General features: G+C 48.8%; 1 protein-coding gene and 1 long non-coding RNA gene across 3 annotated transcripts; one reads left to right on the forward strand and one right to left on the reverse strand.

The window, feature by feature from the left end:
• Positions 1-288: 288 nt before the first annotated feature.
• On the reverse strand, positions 289-4,751 carry TMEM247 (transmembrane protein 247). Of its 2 annotated transcripts, none has more exons than XM_060606833.2 (3): positions 4,551-4,750; positions 3,553-3,891; positions 289-477 (listed from the first exon to the last, which is right to left on the reverse strand). In XM_060606833.2, the coding sequence occupies exons 1-3, from the start codon at positions 4,665-4,667 to the stop codon at positions 289-291; spliced, it is 645 nt and encodes a 214-aa protein (XP_060462816.1). In that variant the 5' UTR covers positions 4,668-4,750. The 2 variants fall into 2 exon arrangements, with proteins under 2 accessions (XP_060462816.1, XP_060462821.1); XM_060606838.1 differs by lacking the exon at positions 289-477 and adding an exon at positions 491-1,917 and having other exon boundaries at positions 4,551-4,751.
• An 89-nt stretch (positions 4,752-4,840) lies between these two features.
• On the forward strand, positions 4,841-14,143 carry LOC144615921 (uncharacterized). The gene is made up of 6 exons (XR_013554638.2): positions 4,841-4,968; positions 7,746-7,838; positions 8,706-8,906; positions 11,660-11,875; positions 13,390-13,748; positions 14,047-14,143. It is a non-coding gene; the product is annotated as an uncharacterized LOC144615921 (long non-coding RNA).
• Positions 14,144-16,114: the final 1,971 nt, after the last annotated feature.

A 16,114-nucleotide genomic window follows, 5' to 3' on the forward strand; every position in this document is an offset into this window, starting at 1 on the left:
GCTTTCCAAACCCCTTCTCCCTCTAGAAACCTCCCTAGCTTGATAACTTCTGAAGTCCTCCTCTTAGGGCATAAAGTATCCTCAACCACACTGAGAACCCAGGCTTAGAACGAGGCCTGAACGCGTTTCTTCACACTAATATGTAAATGGTTGACAACAGAGCCTTTCCTAACAGCCAGCTGTGATTGGAGGGAGGCTCGTATGAGGGAAGGAGGAGGCAGGGAGGCCAACTTGGATCATGTCCTAATTACCCATGGAGGTTCCCAGTGATGGAGGGAGCGAAAGCACCTAGAAGTATGACCATAAAGTTTTAATCAAACAGAGCAGAATGGCCACGATGCAGAACAGGTAGTGCTTGGAGAAGAGGAAGAAGACCATCTCCTTGGTGACGTAGATGATGTGTATAAAGATGAAGCAGTACAGGAACATGGCAAACTGGTTCTGGGGGAGCAGGAGGTCCTGGAGGCCTCCGGAGAACTGTGGGGGAAAGAAGAGAGTGGAGCTGGCCAAACCGGGCTCAGGTGCCAGGCAGGTCTGTGCGTCAGTCCTGCTCTTGTTCCCTCCGGAATGGGACCTGGGGCAGGTTGTCTTCCTCATCCCCCGTTCACAAGACCGCAAGAGGAAGAGTGGACCGAGAACTGAAACATTCCTAGTCAGGTCACTGGCACGTGGAGGAACTCATGGGTTTTCACTTCTTGCATCTGCCTTTAGCCTTCCTGAGCCAGGCTCCAGGTGACACCTTCCCTTCTCTGTGCGTTCTGTGCTGTGGCTGAGTCACACAGGTGGCAGTCTCTCTCTGACTCTGAGATCCCCAGATCTGGATGCTGGGTTCTTGGGAATGTTCTCTGCATGGTTTGCCCTGACACTCGGCCTTGTTTTCTGGACAGCGGCACAATGAGAGGATGTCCCTTGGGCGCAAGTGACTGTTTCTGACCTCTTGTACTGGCATATGTCTCACAGGGTCAGTCTGTGGTCTATCAGTCTAAGGTTGGGTCTCTCTGGGGGATAGGTGGTGAGAGACAGGTGATAGAGCCTCGCTAAACCCTCACGGTACTGAGGAGGAGGAAAGCAGCTCAAGTTAGTTCTGGCTGATTCTGCCTGTGTTCTTGCTGCTCATTTCTGGAATCTATAGAATTGAGATCCAACAAGCCTCCATTTTAACTGTAGAAAGCATCAACATCGAAGTACAGCAAAAAAGCTGATATAACTATTTTGATCTGTAGTTAAGAAGGCATCACCCATGGTTTATTCTTTAAAATATCTTTTAAAATCATGCCATGTTTTTTTGTAAGCAGGCAGATGGCAGGAGCTGTGATACCCCAAGCTGGCTAGAAACAGACAGAGATACTTTTCAATACAATGAAATCCATCTACCCACCCATTCATCCAGAAAAAGAGAGTGGGGAGGGGCTTAAAAATCAAGTCAGCTCTCTACCTGTCAATAAATGCACAACACGTGAAATACTTTTGTAAACGATCATGAAAGACAGCAGTTTCGGACACACCATTGTTGGAGTAACCACATACAATGTGAGGGCAAATAAATAAACCCGAGGGGGCAGAAAATGACTCCAGGGATGCCATTTCCAAAGTGAATGGCAAGGCAGGTTGAAGAGCAGAGGAAGAAACCCAGTGTTCTAGAGGGAGGGGTGGCTGCATGAGCCCTACTGGGCACCTATAGACCTGCTATGACTCTGGGTCCATGGATTTCCAGCGGCCCCAAAGCAGCCAGCATATGCTTTCAGTCTAAAATGCTGATGGGTGATAATTATGATATTGACAACCAGACATGCATTTGTGAAACCTTTTAGACTTTTCACAACACTTTCCACGGTCTATCTTTTGAGCAGAAGACAGACAGCAGATAGGACTATACACCCAGGGTTTCAGCTCATCCACAAGAGTAAGCTTTTCAAACTAAAAAAAGGGAAAACAAATATGGTTAGAAGGAGGCATAGAGCAAAGGCACAGTACCTTAACCACAGGTGCTTTAAGTAGTTTCAGTGTCCAACTCGGGACACATTTTATCCCAGGATACTGAGAATAAAACCCCAAGCCTGGACATGGAACTTACCTGTGAGAAATCAAAAATCTGAGGAATGTGCCAGAATCTTAGAGACAAGCAAATGTTTGTTCTATTTTTTCTTTAAAGAGGGAGTAAAAAAGATGGGATTCTGGAGATCCCACTTCCATCACCTTGACTTGGCTTAGCAAAACCATTCGGTGTATAATTAAGCAGGCATTTTGTGAGCAAGAAAAAAATGATTAATTGTTAAAAGCCAGCATGTGTTCATTGAAAACAAATCATGCAAAACCAATCTCATTTTCTTAGGGAAAAAAAATTGACCCGTCAAGTAGGGAAATTCTATAGGTAGTGTAATAACTTAATTATGGGAAACCGTTTGATGGTGTGTCTGTCTCAAGATAGTTTTTCTGGACAAGGTAGAGAAATGTGAGCTGGATAAAATGTGACGCAAGGGTGGTGATTAATGGAACATTGCTAACCTGTAGGGAGATCTTTTAGTGGTATTTACTTTAGGTCATACCCTCCTCAACAATTACAGTGATGACTTGGATAAAGACAGAAGGCAAGTTTCTCAGAATTGAGGATGACCCAGAGCTGGGAAGCATGGCTAATACATTACATCCCAATAAAATTGCCAAGTGATGAATGTAAGTTGTTGCATTTGGGTCAAGAAGTGAATTGCGTGAGTGCATAAAAACGGTAATAGCTAACATTTATTGAGCGCTTACCTAATCTGCCAGGCTCATTGCAAAGCACCTCACATGCAGCCTATCACTGAATTCTCACGGCAACCCTATGAGGTAGGTACTGCTTTCCAGGTGCACAGAGCGAGGCTCAAGGAGGATTCGTAACTCGCCCAATGCCACGCAGTTCATACACGGGAGAAACAGAGTTTTAACCAATCCCGTCTGATTTTAAAGCCCGGGCAACCTGCTTTAAACAATGGCGTCTTGTGTAATTTAGGACTTGTGGTGGCCCAATCACACAGTGCTAAGTCCTTCACATCCCATTTAATCAAGAATAGGCTTTTTTATCCCCATCTAGTACAGGTTAGGGGAGAGCAGCCCATTTCTTGCCACAAGACGTCTAAGCCTTAGATGGCAACAAGGAAGAGCGAACAGAACCAATGCAGCTCTGATAAGGGGAAGGTGATGGTTTTATCAAAATCCACTGGCCAGACTGCAGGAGGGCTCACATCTCTTACACAACAGGCAGAGAGGAATAGAGAGTGGTGAAAAGATGTTGAAGACTTTTCCCTGAGGAGGGAAGCTGCAGACAGGTGGGTGGACAGGTGGTTCTGGGGCCCCCTCCAGGGTCAGGGTCAACTCTCCTTAAAGAGTTGATCTCAGCCAAGCAGGGCAGCTCTAAAGCAGCCGGCAACCCATCTCTGGACCCGGGGCAGGGTGCAGGGGTGAAGCAGGTCAGGCGGGCTCCCCATGCAGGCAGCCCCCAGCCCTCGGGCCGGGGGGTGGAGGGAGGGGGACCTGAGAGCCTCTGGCCAGCGCCCCCACCCTCCCGGCACCTACCAGGCGGGGCATGGCCTGCTGCTGCAACTGCTCCATCACCTCCTCGTGCTGCCGCTGGCGCTCGTTCTCCTCATGCAGGTACTTGAGCCGCGTCAGCTCAAACTCCATGCGCACCTTCTCCAGCTCCATCTCGGCGTTGCGCTCGGTCCCCGGGGTCCCGGGAGTGGCCGGGGCCGGAGGCGGCTCTTCGAGTTCGGGTGCGTCACCCGCCTGGCCCTTGGCGGTGGGACCGGCCTTGGAGCACAGTGACTTGGGCGGCCCTGGACAGCCTGCGTCCTCGCGAGCTTCCATCTCCTCCAGGTAGTGGTAGGAAGAGTCTGGCTTCGGGGACTCTGCCTCCTGGAGCAGCAGCGAAGGGGCAATTCAGGGGCCTGGGGCCACCCACATTCCCCCACGGCACATCTACAGCCCCAGGCCACAGTGGGTGGGGGGCGTGTGAAAGAGGGCTATGACCTGTAAGGATCTAGAGTTCTAACCAGAGGTGCACTTACCTGGAGTTACACGGAAGGACAGGGCACACTGACGGGAAGGAATGGCACCCTGGAGTTGCAGGGGGAGGCTTGGGGCATTGAGATAGAAGTCTGACTTCCTGATGACTTTCCAATCATCACTGGTGAAACTTTCCCACCCCCCACTCTATGTAACTCTGAGGCCAGTTATACACCCGGTCCTCTCTGGGCTACAGAGGGAAGAACCTCCACATAGGGGACCAACAAAAAAGGGCCACGGGGGGAGCCAGATCCCAGTCACAGAGGGAGGAAAGGGCCCTGAATGGGGCGCTAGATGGGAGAGAACAAAGCCAGCTTCCAGTGACTTCACAATCTCATCAAGGGCTACCTGGTCCCTGGTGACAGCTGGGGGCCAGTTGTGGGGGTGGGGTGCACATCACCTGCTCTTGTTAGCAGCTCTCTGGGATCCCCTAGCACTTAGCTCCGATCCCGTGTTCCTCCCTGTGTAGGGACAGGCTGGGGCAGTGAAATGAGGCACCCCCCCCTTACCAAAGAAGGCCTTGACTTCCCTTCAGACATGGGGTCATCAGGCACCACCTTGGGGAAGGCTGGGCCGCTTTCTCCTGCTCCCCGGGCTTCCACTGATTCCCTGTCCTCTGCTGCCATCCAGAAAACCACAATGCTGCCAACTGCGACCAAAGGACATCTTTTGAGGTGTTGACATTTGGTCTCGCTGGATTCCACAGATGGGCTACCATCACAATCCCCTGCCCTCATAATAACCCACATTCTATTAGTTGCTAGGGCCCCTTTGGCAGAGGGTGTGACACACCCTTGAGGTCCAGTATGAAGAACTGCAGGATGAGTCTTTGCCACCCTAGGGACTGCTTTAGAAACTAGAATTCCACCACTTGAAACCCAAAGTTCCATCATTTGAAATCTCTTCCCTTGGGGCCCTCTTTTATATGTATGTATGTGTGTATGTATGTATGTATGTATGGCTATTGATTGAGGAGGGGAGGGGAGAGGGAGAGAGAGAATCCTAAGCAGGCTCCATGCGCAGCACAGAGCCCAACGCGGGGCTCGAGCTCACAAACCATGAGATCGTGACTTGAGCCGAAATCAAGAGTCAGACGCTTAACTGACTGGGCCCCACAGGCCGCCCCCCCACCTCCCGCTAGGGTCCCTCTTTTAAAAGCAGACTGTATTGGGATGAGTTACAGTTGGCTCCACAAACCCCGTTATAGGCTGAATTGTGTCTCCCCTCCAAATTCATATGTTGAAGCCCTACCCCTCAGTTCCTTAGAATGTGCCCTTATTTAGAGATAGGGCCTTTAAAGAAGTGATTATGTTAACATGAGGTCATTAGGGTAGGTTCTAATCCAGTATGACTGATGTCCTTATATGAAGAGGAAATCTGGGCACAGACACGCACAGAAGGAAGGTGGTGTGAACATAAGGGAGAAGAAGCCCATCTACAAGCCCAGAAGAGAGGCCTTGTGTTAGTAGTCAGTGTTCTCCAGAGAAACAGAACCAATAGGGGCCACACATATATATGATCTATTATAAGGAATTGGCTCACGTGAAGAAGTGGCATGATCTGCTGGCTGCCAGTGGGACCTCCAGGAAAGCTGGTGGTGTGAATTCCAGTCCCAGTCCATGGCCAGGAGAAGACCGATGTCTCAGCTCAAGCATTCAGGCAGAGAGAACCAATTTAGTTTTCTCCCACTTTTTTCTATTCAGGCCCTCAAAGGATGAGATGATGCCCATGCACAATCGGTAGGGCCTTCTGCTTTACTCAGCCCTCCAATTTAAATGCTAATCTCTTCCAGAAATACCCTCACACACACTGAGAAGTTGGGTATCACATGGCCCAGTCAGGTGCAGACAAAATTAGCCACTACGGGGCTGGAACAGACCCTTCCCTTACAGCCTTCGGAAGGAACCAGCCCTGCTGGCACCTTGATCTTGGACTTCCAGCCTCCAGAAGTGAGAAAATACATTTCTGTTGTTCAGGTCACCCAGTCTGTGCTGCTTTGCGCTTTGTCGTGGGAGCCCTAGCACACTGGTACAACTCCCATTATTCATAGAATGGATTGAGGGAGACCAGCAAAGAAACTGGGAGACTGGGGAATGTACTTTGCCCTCTTCAGTTTTGTGAAAATGACAAAAAGCATTTTTGGTAGTTGGAGGCAAAATTGCATTACGGAAAGAGAAAGGATTGTGTTTGAGTTTTAGCTTTACTACTCTCCCTAGCTGTTGTCCAAGGGAAAGTTATTTTATCTGTCTGGTGCTCGGTGTACTCATTTAGAAATGGGGGTAAGATTTAGCCACTTCCCTACACTGTGGCACTGACATGAAGACAAGAAAGTATATTTGCCTGCTACCTGCCTCTACAGGGGCTAAGGCAATGGTCATCATCATCACCATGATCATAGTGGGTTTGTCACTAGAGAGGAGAAAGTGCTTAAGTTCTGCCATCTTGCAAATCTTACAGTTTGAAAACCATGGCTCTTCTCTCCCAGCACTTTAATGGTGACCAGAACTATGTCAAGATTATTGTGTAAGATGTTGATACTGCCTTAAGCACTAGAAGTAGGATTGCTAGATAAATAGAGGATGCCCAGTTAAATTTGAATTTTAGATAGTTTTTAGTATCAATATGTTCTAAAAATTACATGGGACACCCTTATATTAAAAAATCATTCCTTGTTTTTCTGAACTTCAAATTTAACTGGGGATCCTGCAGTTTTATTTGCTAAATCTGGCGATCTTAACTAGGAGAGAGCTACCCAAAGAAACAATTATGTGTGACCAAATAATGAACTGTCATTAAAAGTCACCAAGTACTGGGGTGCCTGGGTGGCTCAGTCAGTTAAGTGTCTGACTCTAGATTTCAGCACAGGTCATGATCTCGTAGTTCATGAATTCGAGCCCCATGCTAGCAGTGTGAGCCCGCTTGGGATTCTCTCTCTCTCTCTCTCTCTCTCTCTCTCTTCCCCTCCCCAGCTCTCTCTCTGTCTCTCAAATAAATTTTTTAAAAATCACCAAGTACTAAAAAGCATAATAAGTGTTATGGGTAGTTGTATTAGCTATCTATCAAACAACCATAGAATCTCAGTGGTATAAAACAATAAACATGCGTTTAGCTCAGGTATCTAAGAATTGGCTGATCTAGGCTGGGCTCAACCAGGGGGCTTGCCCAAGGCAACTTCCTTCCACATGTCCCTCATCCTCCTCTTGGGAACAGTGGGTTAGCCTGTGCATGCTCTTTTCATGGCAGTGGAAGAAGCACAAGGGTCCTTGGAACTGGCACATCATCACCTCCATCTTGAGCTATTGGCATTGGCCAATAATATAAGGTGGTCATATGGCCAAACCCATGTGGTTTGCCCACTACCTGCAAAGATGGGAGTCAAAGGTGGGAGAAATGTACTCTGCCTTTTTAGTGGGAAGAACTGGAAAGACATACAGTGAAAGGTATGGTAAAAAATATATGTGGTATGGCTAGAGGGCAAGATGAAGAGTTGGGGCCCTTAAGGCAATGTAGTCATGTTAGTAAGAAGACCAATGCTAATATGGTTGGAGCGGCTAGGGAGGGCTTAGTGGAAGAGGTGACATGAAGGGTGGGTGGAATTTGGGCAAGAGGGAAGGATCTGCATGAGCAAAATCTCAATTGCTAATTATTATCCATTTTCCTCTCCATTTCTGCTCTCTGCCCTCTCCACTCTGACCTTTTCCCAGGAGGCTGACCTCCATGTAGCTGCATCAATTTCAGCAAAGCAGTATATTCTAAAGCAAAATGGAATCTATGACTCCCATTTCCCCTGCCCCGAGGTAAGATCTTCACACACCTGTCCTTTAGGGGACTCTGCAGGAAGCTGGGGATATGGGTCTCACAAGCCTTGGCCTGGTTTCACACTCCTGGCAGCACGAAGAGGGTCTTTCCTCCTCTGCTGTGCCCAGGGAAAGGCAGGGTATGGTAAAGTCACATGAGGGAACGAGGGAGACAGGATCATACGGGAGCCCAACAGGGACTTGGATGACGGGGCCTCACCAGGGCCTTGTCATGTTGGCTTCAGCAGCTGAGCTGGTCACTGTTAGAATGCTTTGGTTCTGGTGGTTCTGCTTCTCTGTGTCCTCTTTTTACCAGCATTCTCCACTTCTTTCCTACCTCATAGCTTCTGTGTATTCAGCTAACTCGTTTCAGGAACTGTGGCTTCTAGTGGCCCTCCAGGGCCCTGACTGCACGGCCTCTCACTGTGTATTCCGTCTTATGTTTGTCCTAACTATCTTAGTCACTCATGACTTCCTAGTAGACTTTTCCAAAGACAAGAGTCAGAATGAGTTGGGTTGTCTGGGCACCGCTTCTCATTCTAGCCACTGGGGAGCCTGTGGTCAGTGTGCCTCAGCCGGGTTCAGTCCCGAGGTGAAGTGGAAGCTTGGGGAGAGCAGGGACACACAGTGCACAGCAGCCTAGGGTTGTCCGTAAGCAGGAGCTGTGTGTGTGTGGGTGGGGTGGGGTGGGAGGGTACGTTTCCTTTAGAGGGAGCACTGGGTGCCCCAGGCAGCATGTTGAGGATTTATGGGCACAGTCCTCGAGCAACATATCAACTGTAGGTTTGGCCAATAACCTGGTTAGAGGCTTGTGGATTAGCACAGTGGTCACCAGCTTTCATGCACCTTGTCTCATTTGGTCCTCAGAATGCCCTTGTGAGGCCATTGAACGCAGGTACCACTATTGCCTGACAAGCAAGGAACCTGAGTGACACAGGGAGGTGAAGAAATTGGTGCCCGGGTGTGAAGGACATGATTAGTTGAGATGGGTCTGGAATGCAGGTTCTCAGCTCCTAACATGGTCATGTTAGACCATAAGGATGGCCTTTGGATCTCCAACTCTAAGAGGTGAGATGATTTTTCTACCTCATAAAAATAAAGAAGTCATTATGTACAGTAGATAACTTTTGACAACATTGTTTATGACGGGAAAAGACCGGGGAGAAATAAAATTTCCACCAGAAGGGCTCTGGTTAAATACTTAGTGCTGTATCCATATCAAGAATACTATGCACATTTAAAAAAGAATAAGATGAAAGAAAAAAATGAATAAGGGAGCTGCATCAGTGCAAATATGGAACGCTCTCCAAGATATATTATTCAGTGGAAAAGCAAAAATGGTGTTCCCGTATGTATTAAAATATGAAAACATATTATATTTGTATATGCCTAAAATATGCCTGGAAATACACATAGTAAATTGGCTCATGGTGACTGTCTCTGAGGTGGGAGAGATGACGGACTGGGGGTTTGGTGTGGGAGGGAGACATTCTTGACTGCATAGCATTTTGTACTCTGACGTTTAAAAAAATCATATGCATATATTACATTTTCAATTAAAAATTTTAAAAGGAATCTGGGTGAGAGAGCTGTGCTCAGTGTATGTGAAGGAAGTTTAGGGTATAAAACTCGTTCTGGTTGAGGACAGGCAGGGATTGGAGCCAATGGGACATATCCAGCCTACACATCATCCTCTTACCCTCTGACTCCCTCCCCAGTCTTTACTTCAACTGGGGATGGAATTCTTACTGCTGAAATGTCTTCTTCCCTTCTTGGCTGCCTCAGATACAGTGATGTGGCTTTGGGACCCTTCAGCTCAGATGTGCTGGAACATTTAGAGGATTATAATAGTAACACTAATAATAGCTTATAGTTCTTGGGCACTAACCATGTACCAGGCCCTGGGAGTTTTTCATGGACTATTTTATATAAGTTTTCAGAGGTACCATATGAGTTAGGTGTTATTTTTATCTCTATCCTTATAGAAGTGGTAACTGAGTTTCAGAGAGGCCAAGTCACCTGCCCACAGGGACAGTTAGGAACAGGCGGAGACTGTTAAGTACCAGAGTCCCTGTATTAAATTCCTTCCTGCTTGAAATACTTGGGATGGTTCCTGTCTTCCTGGTGGAAGCCTGATTGATACCAGGGATATTCAAGAGGAGAAGGTGACTCAAGATGCTCAGAGGATTTATGAGGGGGGAGAATCCATCTGAGGAGGGAGCAAGGAGCCCCTCCAAAGAGTCTGTATATATGTGTGTGAGTGTTTTATCCATCGGGGCCTAATCAGGAGACAGAAACCACATGGTAATTCCAACAGGGAAGGTAGACTATCAAGAATTATTACCTAGTGACAGGAGATTGACTAATTAGAGCTAAAAAGAACTCTAAACATATAGGAAGGAATAAAATGGGAGAGGTGTCTCTCTAAAGCTGAGATTCAGGTCTCATTGGAGAGGGTGTGACTGGTGCCACTGAACAGTATAAAAGTTCACTAAAGCCAAGGTCAAGTAGGTCAAGGCTGGTAAGCAGGAAACTGCCTAGTGGGGGGCCAACAGCACTCACTACTCACCTAGGGTTCGGTGTTGAACTTACCAGAATGTCACTGGAGAGAACCTCAGCTTGTTGTGAAGCTGTCGCTTAGGTGCCCCTGAGACTCTCGAGAGGTTAGTGTCACCGGATGTGCCCACGAGCAAGCATTGCAGCATTGAGGGATCAAGAAAAGACTCACCTTTTCCTGTGACGTCTCTCCGTCGCCCTCTACTGACAAAGCATAACATCGCGCACGGGCAAGAGGAATGTTTATAAACTCCGGCTTCAGTACCAAGACCAAGGCAATGAAAGGTAGAATTGCAGCTCAGAGGCAGTAACACTGCAGTGTGTGCAGTTCGAGGAATTCAGTTCCCTTTCAACATAGCTACTCCAATGCCCTGGGGGAATGTCCTGTCTTTTGAGAAGTTCACCCAAAACAATAACTGGCCCCTTCCAGGTTCCTGACCCTGTGCTAGTTACTGATGGGAGCACTAAGGATCATCATATGCAGTTCTTATCTTTGTGGAATACATCATCTGGATGGAGACAGAAGGGGTGCTTCTCTCTGTTCCCTAAAAACAGCCTAGCCTTCCTTCCTTCCAGGCTTTTTGCTGGCACTTTTGTCAGCCTATAAAATGCTCTCTCCTTTATCTCTGACTATGAAAGTCCCTGCAACCTTTGGGGTCCATCCCAGCCACTGCCACCTGTGAAACTGTGTGCTTTGTGTCTCTGGCTGCTTGGTGTTAACATGATCTGGTGTTTGTTTCAGCTCTCCCCCTAGATTAGAGGCTTGGTGCGGGCAGGGCATACTGCTTCACTCACGGTAGGCACCGAATGGGTTAGTGTGGCCCCTGGCCCCTGGCCAGGCTGTGGCTCCCTTCTGGCTAGTGAGCGTAACATAGGCAGGCAGACCAGAAGGTCAAGGAACTATCTTTTCCTGTTTGTCTCTACACGCCCAGCCGAACCAGAGGCCTCACTTCCTACCCACTTTTCCTGTTTGATCCCTCGACTTTGATGTGGGTGAGTTGGCAATCGAGGGATTCACACACAGCTGGGTGTAAATTAAACCCTTGTCCCTTTAACTCTATTTTAAATGCTTGGGAAGTAGGATGATGGGTGCAGGAACTTTGCCATTTCAAGGAATTTTGTGCATCATTTCACAAAGCTCCTTTCCCCCAGTCTACAACATATGCAAATCCAATGGCCATTCATATACTGGGCTTGTTCAAGCAAAGCCCACCTGTGGTGACCTCAGAGAAACCCAAATATAGGTGCTCTTGTGCTCTAACCAGGTTCAAGCTCTTGATGGGAGGAATATTCCAGTGGAGAACCTTCTTAAGGCTAAGATTCTGGATTTTCATCATTCAGAGCTGAAAGGGCTATGGAGACCCTGTGGAGAGCTGAAAGGGCTATGGAGCCTGGGCCACAGTGGCTCTCAATAACAACGAGAATCCATTTGGGGTCAGAGAAGAGGACCAGTGGAGTGCAGTGGAAAATGTTCTGCACTGGTGAGTAGGGGTCCTGGGGTTCTGGCCCAAGCTGTGCCACTGGCTAAGCCACAATCTCAGTAAGTCATTGAAACACTCCAAAGATGCAGCCTCTGTGTGTAAAAACTGGGGCAATTTAGGCCTGCCCTGCTTCCTACAGGCCCATTATCCTTGTTTCCACTTGAAGACAGGTGGGCTTGCAGGTGGTGGTGCGTCTGCTATTAGAACTGCCCCCAGCTGGCCTTTTGGAGTGTGCCGAATGAGGCGATGGAAGGTCTCCCCTCACGTTGTTGAAGTTGCCCTCAAAAATCCTCCTTGAATGTTTCATCTGATACTCTTCTTTCGTTTCACATAAGTTAACATAAAACAAATTTATTCCGGGAAAGACCTTTACTCTCCTCATCTTTGTCCCCCTCCATCCTCCTCCTCCCTGGCGACAAGAGGTGGGGAACCAACTCTGTGAAGCAGGGGTTGGCCAATACTGCCCCCTTGTGGTCCAGCTTGTCCTCACTGGGAGGCTTTCAGCTCCGTTTTCCAGAGATTCCTAATTCTGACCATTTGCAGAATTATCAGAAGGCCACCCAGAAAAGCTGACCCACAAGACCCTTGGAAGGGGTTCCAGATCCAGAGAATTCCTGGTGGCAACCCAAATGTCTACACTGGCTTTGTGGATGTCTGTGTTCCAGGGAGGACTTTGGGGGTGGAGAGGGAAGGAATACATCATAAATATCTGGCAGGTGTGAGGGTGCCTCTGGGAACAGGTGAGCACAGAGCTCTACAGAGCCACACTAGGACCTTGGCACTATGCCCTGCCCCCACCACAGCCAGTCATTTATGAAGGGCTGTGTGTGCTAGGCCTGGGCTGGGGCTCCGCATGTGTGCATTGCCACATTTAATTCCCCTCTGGAGGGATTATTATCATCACCCCTATTTGTGCGGGAGGCAGCTGTGGCTCACAGAAGTTCAGCGATTTGCCCATGTCGCGGCTGTGAAGTGGTAAACTGATGACCAAAGCCAATCTGGTGTCTTACTTCCTCTTGGCCCTAGGGCTCACTGTCCCACACCCGTGGGCTGAGCTGGGGGCCTGATAGCCCCCTCAAGTCATCTCCAACCAGACCCCATAACTTTCCATCTCTCCCCTTCTCTAGACACCCTGCAAGGGTCCCGGTTACCAGGGTCCTACTAACAGTGCTGCCTACCATGATAGGGAGTGAAGGCAGTGGTAGGACTCAGCAAGACATGCTTGAGCCTTCTCTGCCCTCCCTTTCTGCTGCCCACCCCCAAGTGTCACCTTCTCTGTTCCCATGGGACCATGTCCTCTCTCTGCTCCCAGCAGATTTTTCTCTTTTGAGTATTGTGTCCCGTGGTACATCTCCCTCATGACACTAATCACAGTGAAATGTTACTATTGGCTCTCATGTTTCTGGACTTCTGAAACTCAGGCTTTTTTTTTTTTTTTTTTTTTTAACTTAATTTTTTAAGAGACATTTTACGTTCATAGAAAAAGACTTTAGGTTTTTTTTTTTCTTTTCTAGGACAGAAACTATCCAACTTATCTCCACCCCATCACCTAGCATGGCGTCTGGCACATTGATCAACTATGAGCTTGTTGAGCGATGAGTAAGGCAAAACACACTGGACATGGGTAAAAAACAACAGCGAAGTATATCATTCAATGCATCTTTGCTGTAGCACGTGAAATCAATTACTGGTTTCTTGGCAGTTAAAAGTGATTTTTTCACGGCCCTCCCCTGGTTGATTTTCAAGTTTGCTCCAGAAGCTGCTGTGACCAAGGAGAGGCCTCTCCCTGGCGGCAGTACCACCTTTGTCCAGAAGATGGCGGTCAAGGCCAGCAGAACACACCTTGCAGCCCTCCAGAGCCAGGCCTGCGCAGGTGTGACCCCTTTTTGTAAAAGATGCGGGGATCTGAACCTAGTTGCCAACCTATAAATGCGCATGGGCGATAAGAACTGGCTTTCGAGGTGGGTTCTCTGGCTGATCCCTGTGAAAAGGAGCTTTTTTTGAAGACGTCTTTAAAGGGAAAATGTGGAAGCTGGCTGTGAGGGGACTGCCCCTCATAAACCCTCTTTCAGTAGTTTCTTGAAACACTGTGGAAAATGAACTTAACATAAAGCAGACACAGTCCTCAAACTCTAAATGACTCAGGACAACATCTTTTTTTTGCCTCTTAGAGCTCATTTCTTTGGAGATCCTTCCCAGCTCTGTGGCCACCTCTCCAGTTGACTGGAAGCTTCTCTCCTGCCACGTCTCTGCAAGTCTTCACCCTTAAGAGAGGTAAGTAAAGGCTTTCTGGCTCGAACTGACTGAAAAGAGGTTAACAGCCTAACAAAACGGCCTCGGTCTTTCTAGCACGATGGGAGGTTGCCAAACAGCTTTTTGGCAGAATTAATAAGACCTACCAATATTTTCTCCTCAGATTCAGCATAATTACTAAGGTAAGGCCAGGCCTCCCCTTCCCCCTGCTCCAGGGGACATGGGTGTGACCGTGGGAAGAGGGAAACATCTCCCTAATCTTGTGCTAAAACAGATTTTAAGGCTGCGGCCACCCCCACCCCCATTTTCCTTCTGACCTAAATCCTCCCCTGAATCTGAGCTGGGCTCTGGGCCAGGGTGTCAGCTGTGGACAAAGGCGCCCTGTTTGGGAGGCCTGGCTACTGTGTTTTCCTACCCAGTCTAACAAACGGTGTTGAACTCCCCCAAGTCAATGTGATAACACAGAGACACGCAAAGATGGGCAGTGGCCTCAGTGCTACCTCCCAGGAAACCAGAAACACTGTCCCCTCATATTTCTGCCACCTGGCAACAGGGCTGTTCCTATGAAGCTGCCCACTCCTCTGCCCTGGGTGTGGCTGCTCACATGGAGGGCGCTGTGCTGGAGGCCTCCTCAGGCCAAGCTTGCCCTATTTTTTCTGGCTGACTGGGGAGCCAACGGTTACTCATTGCTTCTCCTCAGGGTCTTTGGAGCGTGAGTGCTGTCCCCCCTCCTCCCCATCTCTTTCTCTTTTCAGCACCCTGGCTCCTCTGCCTCTGGTATTGCAGGAGTGGTTGGGGAGGGCTGGGCTGGACACTGGGACCAGCTCTGCTCAAACAACCCATTGCCTTGCAAACTTGAGGGGACAGATCTTTTACTTCTGTAGGTATCGCTCCTGCTTCGGCAACGTGGGCATAACACACAGGCCCTAACTCGCCAGTTGGCCAGATGCCACTTTCATGTAGATGGTGCCGATGACAAATGGGGTGTTCATTCGAGATGGACAGGGCTCTCTGTCGGCCTGAAAGGAAGACCAAGATGGAAGGAGGAGGGAGGGTCAGAAGGATGAGAGGGATTTTGACCTGTGTTCGTTTGGTGGGACGGTATGCCAGGTGGGGAAATGGTGGGAACGGCGGCACAGTGGCAGGAATCCACGGAACACTTCCTAGGAACAGGGACCACGTCATTCTGGCTTAATCAGAAGTTGTCTGTGTACACACATGCAAGTCTGCCCATGGTGGGAACTTGGTGTGAGATCCAATTATGGAATGCCTTGAGGTCCTGGCTCAATACTTTGGGGAATATTGCAAGTTTATGAGCAAGGTTCACCTGTCAAGTAGCGTGAGGAAGATGAATGTGGCCATTTATATATGAGAGAGGGTTGGAGAGACCGAAGGTAGCCGTTTGGGACAGAGAGGAGAGTGTGTGAGACCAAGATGGCGCCCAAGGGACCATTATAAAGGCCATTATGCACGAAGATCAGTAGGACTTGAGTCCAGGCCTGAGACGAGAGGCTGGTGGTACCATGGCAGAAACTGGCAAGGCCAAGGAAGAAAGCCTGGTGTGGGCAGAAAGTTCAGCTTTCAGGTCTTCCACCTGAGGGGACTGGGTTCCTTTGGCCAAATAGAAGCGGTGACCAGTGAGAAGGAGGGCAGAAGCTTCCAATGGCCCTGCTTGAATGAGCTCTCTCTACCACTCTGGGTGCCTTGTCCTTTCAGAACGTGCTCTCCACCCTGACCCTGTGTCTGGACTTGGCCTCTACCAACAATCAGTTTAAGAAACTGGGCCTGCTGACCTCTGACCTGGGCCTAGGTGGAAAGATCTTTGGCTATGGCTGGGCTTAGCGTCACTAGGAGCTGGTGTCCTCTCCCTGCAAAGCCAGGCTTCAGCTGTTTTTTTCTGGGTTGGTAGAAAGTCTAGCCACATTTGGCACGCTCTATATGGGAAATAGAGGCCGGGAGTTCTGCCGAAGAAGGAGGAGAGAAACA

This window comes from Panthera onca, chromosome A3 (genome assembly GCF_046562875.1).
Source record: "Panthera onca isolate mPanOnc1 chromosome A3, mPanOnc1 haplotype 2, whole genome shotgun sequence".
NCBI lineage: Eukaryota > Metazoa > Chordata > Mammalia > Carnivora > Felidae > Panthera > Panthera onca.

What these genes read in the sequence shown, in the direction of transcription:
- TMEM247 (XM_060606833.2), bottom strand. Translation starts at nt 4,667, where the DNA reads ATGGCAGCAGAGGACAGGGAATCAGTGGAAGCCCGGGGAGCAGGAGAA. An exon ending in GGAAGTCAAGGCCTTCTTTG is followed by an intron (nt 3,892 to 4,550) that starts GTAAGGGGGGGG and finishes CTGCTGCTCCAG; the next exon opens with GAGGCAGAGTCCCCGAAGCC. An exon ending in AGCAGGCCATGCCCCGCCTG is followed by an intron (nt 478 to 3,552) that starts GTAGGTGCCGGG and finishes TTTCCCCCACAG; the next exon opens with TTCTCCGGAGGCCTCCAGGA.